This window comes from Typopeltis vanoorti, chromosome 25 (assembly GCF_054136105.1).
Source record: "Typopeltis vanoorti isolate ZY-2024b chromosome 25, IOZ_Tvanoo_1.0, whole genome shotgun sequence".
NCBI classification, from domain to species: Eukaryota; Metazoa; Arthropoda; class Arachnida; order Uropygi; family Thelyphonidae; genus Typopeltis; species Typopeltis vanoorti.
Window position 1 is genome coordinate 77,173,472 of NC_143573.1, and position 11,926 is coordinate 77,185,397.

At 33.2% G+C, this 11,926-nt stretch overlaps 1 protein-coding gene across 1 annotated transcript in view; it reads left to right on the plus strand.

Moving 5' to 3' along the window:
* The window catches only part of LOC150092865 (RING finger protein 44-like), a 59,328-nt gene extending 49,434 nt beyond the window's left edge, over positions 1–9,894 (plus strand). Inside the window, exon 3 of the mRNA XM_090414683.1 lies at positions 9,117–9,894. Within this exon, the coding sequence (XP_090270809.1) occupies positions 9,117–9,170 (54 nt within the window). The 3' untranslated portion in view covers positions 9,171–9,894. The remainder of the gene's footprint in view (positions 1–9,116) is intronic.
* Positions 9,895–11,926: the final 2,032 nt, after the last annotated feature.

Sequence of the window (11,926 nt, forward strand, 5' to 3'; positions counted from 1 at the left end):
CACAGTGATAAAAAAAACACTGACCACGCATGCAATCAGGAATACATATCCACACTTGAAGTAGAAAAAGCCATCAAACATCTGAAATGTGGAAAGGCAGCCAGAGTAGATGATATTCGACCAAAAATGCTCAAGTATGGAGGTATAAAAGTCTTACAGTGGCTGCACTGCATAGTTCAGAAGACCTCGACAGAGGGACGAATTCCCGATGATTGGAGTAGAGCTCTCATAGTACCTATATATAAAAAGGGAAATAAAAGTGAATGTGAGAATTACAGAGGTATTTCCCTACTGAGTGTTCCGGGCAAGATTTATGCCAGTATACTTGATAAACGATTGAGAAGGATTGTGGAAGAGAAGCTTGGTGAAGAACAAGCTGGATTTAGGCCAAATAGAGGCTGTCAGGATCAGATTTTCACTTTACGACATATAGTTGAGAAAGCATGGGAATATAATAAAGATCTGTATTTAAGTTTTGTTGATCTGGAAAAGGCATATGACAAGGTGCCAAGAGAGAAGCTATTCAATACGCTACAGTTATATGGTGTCAATGGGGCATTATATCAAGCAATACTTAGTCTTTATTTGAGTTGTAAGTCAGCAGTTAGAATTGAAGGAAGTACAGGAAGATGGTTTAATGTTAAATCTGGTGTGAGACAAGGATGTATATTATCCCCTCTGTTATTCATTATCTATATGGATCACATTATGAAGGAAAGTGGTATTAAACATGATATCAAAATTGGAGATATTAATGTCAGCTCTTTGCTTTATGCAGATGATGTTATACTTCTAAATAAATTCACTACAAGTCTGCAAGATTACCTGACTAAATTGTATAGCTGTTGTAATAGATATGGTATGAAGGTCAGCAATAACAAGACAAAGACAATGAAAATAGGCAGAAGCATTGAAAATATCAACTGCATTGTGAATGGAGAACCTATAGAACAAGTAAAACATTTCAACTACTTAGGCATGATTTTTAGCGAAGATGGTAAATTAAATATGGAAATAGACAACAGGATCAACAAAGCTGGTATGATAGGAAGTCAACTGAATAAATTTATATGGAATAAGAGAGAAATTAGTCAAAACACTAAATTAGCTGTATACAAGACGGTGTTCAAACCAGTTTTAGCTTATGGATATGAGAGCTGGGTTAGAAGTAAAACACTTGACCAAAGACTAGAGACTGCAGATATGAGAGTCCTGAGTAAGATTAGAGGGGTGAACGGATGGCATCAGTGGCAATGTCGTTTTAAAAATGAGGGTATTAGGAAAAAACTTAATATTTTTAGCATCCAGGCATGTGTTAGCCGAGCTAATCTCATGTGGTATGGTCACTTAAACAGAATGGGAGAGGAAAAATTAGCAAAAAGTGTTCTCTACCAGGTTGGCAGAAAAAAGACCCAGAGGAGGATCAAGATATAGGTGGATTGATAAAGTAAAAAGTGCGTTAAGAGATAGAAATATAAGATCTGACAATTTTGGTGCTTGGCAGGTAATAGATTGATATGGAGGAAAATTGTAGATAGGAAGTTAGTATTGATGTAAATTTTTCATGTAGTACTATCATATCCTGTACACTCCTTTAGGGTAACTGTCAGGAATTTGATGATGATGATGGTCAAATATAAGGTATGGAAGTTTTTTTGGTTATTTCTTAAGGGCACTTATAGACTTGCACATTTTGGTATAATTTCTTCTTTTCCAGGACTGCTTCTTTTAACTTCTTCAGTTCAGTTCACCGTGAAATAGCTTTTGATTTTTCAATTTCATCACATATTGGGCTAAAGGCTTTCTTTTATATATTTTTTCATGTTTTTATTTTATTTTTTCATAATTTGTAACCCTGCTTGAGAGATCAAACATAGAACTTTCAAGCATCCAATCAGTGTGACAGTTGTGTCATACTGGATGATTAAATTTATCTACAACCTAAAGGCATCCACGGATATCCATGCCCATGATGAGATATGAACCTTCAGCTATTTGTTAGAGAGTGGGTATGCTGTCAAGTACCCAGCTAATCATGTTTGCAGTGGGTTAGGCTCTTGTTAATTGTTAACATGTTTTGAAATCTATTAGGCATCTATTATTTCAAGTAGTCCTCAGCTTATGGCGAGGTTCCGTTCCAACATCTCCGCTGTAAGTCGAGGAGTTAATTCTTGATTTGTTTGATTTCTGTTATAATATTTTCATGAATTAGGTTTCTGTTTAACTTAAAACGGTTAAACTTACATAAACACTTATAAATTATTTATTAGCACATGTATATGTGCTAATAAATAATTTATAAATAAAAAATTATATACCATAAATTAAATACCATAAATAAAAAATTAAGAAAGAAAAATTTAAGAAAAAAATACCTAAACACATCAACAATGGTGCACTTTAATTTGAAATTCCTTTAAATATTGATTAACATAAACAAAAACTTATTAACGGTGTCTTTAATTAAACAGGTGAGTAACTTTCATTTATTTGGCTGATATGGTTATTTCGCACGATTGGGAGTAGCTTTTTTAATCAGAAAATTTGTTAATGTTGTCTGTTGGGGTTTTTTCTTTATATATTTCGTGATAACATCTGACTGCTTCTTTTTGATTTCGGCAGAGCAATCAGTGTCTTGATTCGTATTTTAGAGTAGCTGAAGTGCTTGATTTAGTTTAGAAAATACTATAGCTAATCCTTTTACAGTAAATTTTTTTAACGATTTCTCTTCTTCATCTTCCTCATTATTCCTTTCTTCTTCTACAACTCTTTTTCGTTTTGGAAAATCAAGTCTTGATCAGTCAGTTCACCTTCTTTATGATCTGATAATTCTTCTATATTGATTTCTAGATCCAGTTTTCTTGCAATTTCAACTATTTCTCCACCAATTTGTTCTAACATACTATGCTCATTGTACTCTTCGAGTGTCTCCTGTGGTAGTAACTTCTTCCAGATTCTTCACATACGTTGTTCTGATACTTCCTTCCATGAAGTTCCAATGTTCTAGATACATTGGTTAATATCGTAATTTTTCCAAAAATCGCATAATGTTATAGCATCGTTGTCCATTGCTGTTATTGCTTGAGAAAATATAGTTTTCAGATATGTCTTGAATGTAGCAATCAAACCTTGATCCATAGGTTGAATCAGCTGTTGTATTGGGCGGTAGATACATCACATTTATATTTTAATTCAAATCGCCAGTGTGAAGAGGATGTCCTGGAGCATTGTCAAGTAGCAATAGAATTTTAAAAGGAATGTATTTCTGTAATAAAACAATTTAAGAACCAGTCTTCGAATAAAACGTCATCCATGCCTTAGGATTACTCCTGTAGTAAACTGGCAACTTATTCTTGTCAATGTTTTTCAAAACTCTGGGGTTTTGTGAACAGTAAACAAGAAATGGTTTTAATTTAAAACCAGCAGCATTTCCTCCAAGAAGAAGCATAATCCTATCTTTAAATGCCTTAAAACCAGTTGACGATGTAGCTTCTGTGAATGTAAGTTCGTTCTGGCATTCTTTTCCAGAACAGTCTGGTTTCATCTATGTTAAAAATCTGCTCTAGCAAATAGTCTTCATCTTTTATCATCTCTTTCAGATTTTTCTTGAAAATTTCGGCAGTTTCAGAATCGGAACTAGCAATTTCTCCCATTATTCGTATGCTATGTAAGTTAAATCAGCTTTTGAATCAATAAAACCAACCTTTACTAACGTTAGATGTATGCTTGCCGTATTTATCTTCTTGTTGTTTCCTTAAATTGTCATATAGGCTGCATGCTTTTGTTTGAATTGTAAACAAACTGAGAGGAATATTCTTGTTGATTTCATCATCTATCCATATCATTAAAAGCTTCTCCATTTCATGAATTGGCCCTGCTCTTTTTTTCGTTAAAATTGTACATTTCATATTAACTGCCCCTTTAGCTGCCTCCATTATTCTTGACTTATCTTTTATAATTGTTGAAACAGTTGAATGCGATAGTTTTTCTTCTCGTGCTATTTCACCGATTTTTTTTTCTTTGGCATATGCTTTAATGACCTTCATTTTAACATGTAAACTTAAAGCTTTCCTCATCTCCTTTTTTATGTTGGAATTTTCATCAGTAGTATTACTTCTCTTACTGGACATGATAGGGTTACGACGAGATGCAAAAATTGCAACGAGAGAAATGAACACTTCAACTGCTGATCACAGCCTTTGGCACTAACGTGGATAAGTTAGAAGTGGGTGAATCATAGCAGCAGCTATTGCGTATTAGTGATAGGCTTTTCTTGTCGACTAATGGCAACGCTGCGATGTGTCTACAAAAGCAATGTGATATATGTATGTATATGCTGGCAGTAAAGTTAAATTAGAGAATTTTTAATAATAATTTTTGGCCGTCGTAAGTCGAGGACTACCTGTATTAGTTGTTGCTGTTTTCTTGAAATTTTCCCAAATATATTTGTATGTCTGGGTTTCATTTAATAGTGTTCTGTTTATAGGGCCATCGCCAGATTAAATTGCACCCCGAATCAAACAATTAAGTATCGTCCCTGATGGATTATAAGACAAAAATATAAGAAAATCTCCAAATGCTATTTTGTTTTTTTGCAAGAGAAAGATTAATGCAAAACGATTACATAATAATATTAATTAAATGTTTGCTCTAGGGTGATATCGCACAATAAATTTCCTGCTGTATGGGGCTCCATTTTACAATAGTACAGCAAAGTTTACATAAAGACATCTGTCCCTTAAGTTTGGTTCCAGCACAGATGTCTCAATCATGAAATTGTTCTTAAATGTCCAAATGCTGCATCAGCGCATTTCATATTACTGAATTTCCTTGCTTTGGAGACCTCTGTGAATGGAGTGTACATTGAACGTTTATGTTTGGTATCTAAACCACATAGAGATTGTTTGTTAGACAATTTAAATTTTAAACTTGACCAGTTTTGCATATATTATAGTCCACTACTTCAGAGGGTGAAACAACAATAGCAAAAAAAAAAAAAAAAAAAAAAAAAAAAAAAAAAAAAAAAGTGATATTGATAGACAAGCTAACGTTAACAGTAATACTATTTGAAGCAGTTTAAATAAACAGCTAGTCTGTTTATTTAAACAGACTCGCTGTTTAAATAAACAGTCTCCATACAGTTTAGATACAGGGACAAATGTTCATCTGAATTTCTGTCAGTGTTGGCATTTGCTGGTAGTGGCTGCTAGGATAGGAAAAATGATTGACATTTTCTATGCTTCACCAAACTACTCCAGAGATTCAATGAAATTATCAGGTACTTAATCTCTGAAGCAGGTTGGCAAAACACTTGCATTGTTTAATGTTTCCACTTAATCTAGTTTTTGTAGGCTTCTTTGAAAATAATGATTAGAAGTTCAGTTTTGGAATGAAATAAACATTGTCATCTGTATAGTGGAGTTTTACAAAGTTAAGTTTCCTCTCCCTTCCTTTTTCAACTCCTGGGCAAAGTTTTTTTTCACAAGTGAGATGCATTGTTATATTTAAGATGGTAAAAGCACATGGTACTAAGATCCAGCTTGCTTCACACCCATTTTCATTGTGAATAGATTTTCCAAATGAGTGTTGTTGATCTTATTTTTACTGCAGTGTTGCAATATAGCAGTCTCAAATAAATTTTAGTGGGCAGTTAGCTAGTCTTTGGTAGAATACTAAGGTACCAAGAAAATCAAGGACTTCATTTAGGGTAAAGGCTATGAAAAGTGGACACTTTCTGCTGCATTTCTGTGCAGTGAAGATTGTCAATTTGACCTCTGCCCTGCTTATTGGAAAGAGTTCCAAGTTTGGTCTCTAAGACAGGTTTTCCAGATTGTATTAAAAATAATAATTAGTAATAAAATATTTAAAAAAATAAAATTAATAAAAATAGGGGGAAAAAAAATCATTATTCCACCCACAGTACAAACATGTACTACTATTGTACCATATGTTTAAAACCTTTCATGGTTAAGAGTCGCATTAAATTTTTTTCACTCAGTACAGAATCAATTTAACTGATACAAGTATGAAAACTGGGAACCTTGAAATAGAAAAGTTGAAACAGTTTAAATGTTTAGGAGTGATGAACACTAGCCAACCAGATGTGAAAGTGTAGAATTGAATAAGAGAGGCAATCAGGTTTTCTGTTCTCTCTCACATGTACTCAACTCAAACGATAATATTCATTGGAAGACTAAAGTAAAAATATGTAAATTGATAATTCATCCAGTTACTACCTGGACGAATGTAAAAATGTGAAATTTGGATATTTACGGCAAGAGTAGAGAATTTGATTTCATCTTTTGAAAGGAAAATCCTTAGAAAAATAATTTTGGACAATAATGGTCTCTGGAGAATCAGATGCAACCATTTTGTAAAGAACACAAGTTCAAGTTCAAAATGTTGCAGTGGAAATGATATATTTTTCATATGGAAAATGATAATATTCTTATGAAGACAATCAGTAGTAAAATTATTGGTAAAAGACCAAAAGGAAAACCTACACCCTCTGTCCAAAAAGAAACCGAACTTTTCGATAATAGAAGAAGAAACTAGTGGCACCACCTGTTGTATCTTTTTGTTGTTGAAAGTGGTAACCTTCATTAGTGTTGTCGACTTTATGACATTTGTTTCATTAGAAGCAGAGTTATAGTGCCAAGAGTGACAGTGTGTTTTGACGAATGGTCGGAAAATTAGTTTCAAACAGAGAGCTGCGATTGACTTTTTTTTTTGTTAAACTTGGTAAACGTTTTACCGAAACACATCAAATGCTTCAAAAAGCATACAGTGATGAATGCTTATCCCGTACTCAAGTTAACGAGTGGTTTAAGCAATTTCAAAGTGGTCATGAGACACTTGAGGATGACGAAAAGCCGGGCTGTCCAAAAACTGGATTTGAGTGAAGTTAACATTCAAAAAGTGATTTCATCAAAGAAAACCCGAAATCGTCCATGAAATTGATTGAAGATGAATTGGGGATTCCAAAATCAACTGTGCACAACATTTTGACCGAGAGTTTGGGTCTTCGTAAATTGAATTTGCGATTCGTTCCCCACAAGTTGACCGACAACCAAAAAATGTATCGAATTGAACACTGCAATTACCCCATTAAAACTGCTCATAAGGACTCGTACTTCCTTGAAACGATCGTCACTGGTGACGAAACGTGGTGATTATGGTTTTGATTATGAGCCAGAAACAAAGCACCAGAGTGCTGAGTGGAGACCACCAGAAGAGGGGCATCTGAAAAAAAGTCATTTGGAGAAGTCAAAAGTAAAGACAATGCTGATTTCTTTCTACAATTCCAAGGGCATCATCCACAAAGAATTTGTTCCAAATAGTCAGTGGTAAGTTTTATCTCAAAGTTTTGAAGTGATTGATAGCGAGAATTCGTCACGTATGGCATGAATATCGTGACAACCGACCGTTCGTCAAAACACTGTCACACTTGGCACTATAACTCGGCTTCTAATGAAACAAATGTCATAAACAGTTGACGCAACACTAATGAAGGTTGCTGCTTTTGACAACAAAAAGATACAACAGATGGTGCCACTAGTTTCTTCTATTTTTGAAGTTCGGTTTCTTTTTGGACAGAGGGTGTAGTACAAGATGGATGGATCCATTAGTCAAGATAACAACATCATATTACAGTGTCCAAACTGGAGAAGTTAATTTTGGACAGACAGGGTTCGGAGGCAACAAATCCATGAGGCCAAGACTCGATCTCAACTGTAGAGCAGAAAGTAGTAGTCTAATGCCACATGGATTCTGAATGTTTTTGGTAGGAGGGAATGGTCTGTTAGCAAGGACAACAGCAAAGATCTTTAAAGTAATCAATAGGAGAAAGATGTGCTAATTTTTTTATCTATTTGTGTGGGGTTTCCCCCTTTCCTCAACTATCCTTTAGGACTAGTTAAGCTCTCCTAATGAGGTATTAAGTATGTATTTTATGACTGTAGATCCATGTGTGAGTTCATGGGTCAATTTGCCTGTTCTGAGGGACAAAAAACCTGAGTTTCTGGGTGAAAAAATCCTCTACCTCTATGAGACCTGCTAACTCATCTTTAGTTGAAAGAGACCAGATAAAGGTTCTTCACGTCATGAGGGAATTGAACCCAGGTCTCTCCGACCAAAGGGCTTGTCTATACTGACTGAGCTACGGAGGTTCAAGATGTCATAATAATTGCTAGAGACTCTTCAATTTGTTTTTGAAGATTTCAATTAGATCACCTTTGAGGTCAGCAGGTATATTTTCTGTTTTTCCAAGTCTGAACAGTGGGCATATTACACAACCTGATAAACAAGTCAAACTTATTGTTGCCATGGAAATATCAAAGCATAATGTTACATCTGTCTTAAATAAAACTTATTATATAGTGGAATTAATTGCTACTTAGAAGTTTCACAAGAGCCCTATTTTCTAATTTAGCAATGACACTGCCTTTTTGTTTTGGGTTTAAATCCTATCTAGGATGTATAGAACCTGCATAAGGGCTCCTACTGTAGGTAAGTACAAGGGAGTGGGGTCTGGAAAGTTCTGATGAGCACCTAGAACAAAAATATTAATTTCTTCTTTTTAAGAACACACAAAATTAATTTTTGTTCTAGGTGTTTATCAGAACTTTCCAGGCTCCCCCTCGTAAACATATCTCACTTGGAGATAACAGATGTTTCTATTGAGGAAGACAGACATAAGACATGATTGACTTTTCTCTCAAAGCAACATTTAGTTTTATATACATGACAAGTTACTTGGCTGTTGCACTCTTTTAATGTAACACATAAAGGGAAAGTCGACAATGATCCTTTTTGATTTGCATAATCATGAAAAATTGTCATGCTGCTAAACTCTTTAACAATGAAACCAAGGGCATCTTTTGCAACATAACATTAATAGGAAACTAACACCAAACTTATAATTTATTACAGTTCTCCAGTACTGATGAAATATATGCAGTTATTGTATTCAAAACAGCTATTTAAAATTCTATGCTCAAAATTTTGAGGGTAGCATTTTAATTCTGTTTGCAAGAAAAATATCACTCAATGATTTCTTTCCTAATTGTACTTTAGTAAAGAAATAGCATTTAGTAATAGCCCTTTTCTCTTTTCAGATAAATCGAACATGTCCTATATGCAGAGTTGAAGTAAATTTTACACAACTTTGACAACTGGTGCAAATTAAGTGGGTTTGTTGAGCATATCAAGAATGAGAAACTATAGGGAGTGAAGACTACACAAACCATTTTCCATTTATATGTTATGAAGTCTAAAACTTCAGAGAGGAGTTTGTATGTTTACTGGGAGGGAATGCCAAAATAAAGATGTACAGTTCCCTTTGAATAGTATTATCTGGGATAGATTTGTAAACTTCAAGATGCATTTTTAAAGCATGATTACAGTTTGATTTGTTCAGCTTTAATCCCCTCTCCCCTCTGAATCATCAGTCTTGTGTCTGCTGTAAAAATTATAACATCTGAAAGTGTATTAGTTTTATTAAAATAAATATTTTAACTCTAAGATGAAATGCTTGACATTAGAAAATGAATTTGCTTAATATGCACTGACTTCTTTATCTGCCATTAAGGTATAGACACATATATAAACAACATGCATACACATGTCAAAATAAATTTTGCTTTACATTACCTAAGGATCTTGAACACACCGAATTTACTGAAAAAACTGTTTTAAGAATATAAATCTTTCTCTTTTGTAAATGCCTGAAAGATAGTATTTGCAAGATACATTTACAGATTATTGATATTTCAGTGCATTTTCTCTGAGTTTTATATGCTCGTTGCATGGGTGATATAGAAGTTTCTTGATGTACATTGTGTATATATTTATATACAAATATGATTTTGTTTTTTCAATAAAATTGCAAATCAAGCCATAGTGTTTATATAATTTATAGATTAAACACTTGTGGATATTTTTTTTTCTCTTATTAGATGAATTTTCAGTATTGAGATTAGATAAGTTAATTTCATTCAGATTGTTCAGCTCAAATTATTTTGATTGACTGTTTGTCTTTTATTTCGTGTTTATTTTCTGGAATGTTTTATATAATTGTATAATTAGCCTACACTTTGGATTATTCTCGCTCTTTCTCTCCACATCCTTAGTTTAAAAAAAATGCATTTGTATTTTATCATTTGAACATGTCCTAATTTTATTGTGGTTTAATTTTAAATTTTAATGTACTGTAATGATATTTAAAAAAAAAAAAAAAAAGAAGCCATTTGTAAATATTGCAATTATAGCACTATTTATGAACACTAGAATCCCTTTTCAGTATGGTCTTGCAGTTGAGATCAGTGCCCAAGATGAATTTACAAATAAAATATTTGAATATTTTATTTGTAATATTTTATATTTGAAGTGGCATATTACAGGGATTGAGCAAAATAATGAAAACACTTGTTATATATATATACATATATTCTTTATTAATATGGTGTTGGACTACATTGTGCCTTCAGTACAGCCGGAATTTTTTACCATTCTTCTTGAAGAACATTCTCAAGTTGTTTTAAACACATTGGAGTGGAAATCTGTTTCTTATTCTAGTCTCCAAAACTGACCAGAGTGGTTCAGTGATGTTCAAATTCAGTGATTATGTTGGCAAGGGAAGATTTTGAAATTCACCTTCATGCTCTTCTTCAAACCACAACTATGCAGTCCAAGCTGCATGATTGGGGGTATTGTTGTCTTGGAATGTTGCATTGTTCGTGAAGAAATGTTATTTCCAAAGAAATAACATTTGGATCGTGGGATGCACTTGATTACCCAAAATGTCCAAATAATCACTTGCAGTAATTCCTTGGGTGTTCACCAAACATAAACTTGTCTTGATGTAGCAGACAGTGTGAAGGTCAGCTCATATGACTATATTACACTTTTCTGGTTTTCTAATGTTCAGATTTGACAGTCATCACGCCATTGTATATGCATTATTTTCTGTAATCAGAGGTTTAGCAATTGCAGTTCTACCGTGAATATTGGATTTATAAAGTTCACGTCCGATAGTTTTTGTGGAAACGGGTTCTGAAATATGAATATTCTTTTCTGCTGTTGCCTGTGCTGCAATAGTTCTGTGACTTTTTGAAACAATCTTTCTCACTATCTAATGATCATTTCTTTCTGTCATATTTGATTTTCACTCACTGTTTCTCTTCAATGATGTTGTCATGATCTGCATATGCCAACATAACCTTAGAAATTGTCTATCTCGATACACCTAATCATATGGCAGTTTTTTCAAAGTTTGACAAGTCTCCCATTTTCCAATTTTTTAACATGAATTATCACTGTGTGATACTCATGTACTTGCATGAGACCTACACAGTGTAAAAAAAAAAAAAAAACATTGCATACTGCCACCACAAGTTTTTTCAATGTAGCCTACACAACCAAATTCTATTCCTAAATATCTTAGTGTTTCCATTATTTTGTCCAGTCCCTGTAATTTTCATAAAAATAAATAGCTTCAATTTAAAAAGTAAGCTTGACATGTAAAACTGAATTGGTTAAATAACTGAGCTACTTTTTGACTTGTAGCAGTATAATTTAATAACTTCTGTTCATGGATGATTTAATGCTCAAGATGCTGCAGATTTAATATGCTCACCATAGATTTTGTTCATTGGCCAAATGCAGTTTCTCAAACTTCAGATATCCGCAGACCCCTTCTTAAATTTTAATTATTACCAAGTACCCCCTAATTTATTTAAAAAATTAATTAAAATGATTAATTAAAATTATTAAAAAATTAAATATTTATTTTATTTGAATTTATATGTTCATGTAAACAAAAAATATGATTTATTTTTAATAGAACAAACTTTATAAAGATACTATAAAGTTTTGCTTACTTGAAATAATTTATTATCAATGAGAGGAGTGAAATTGTTTATGGTGA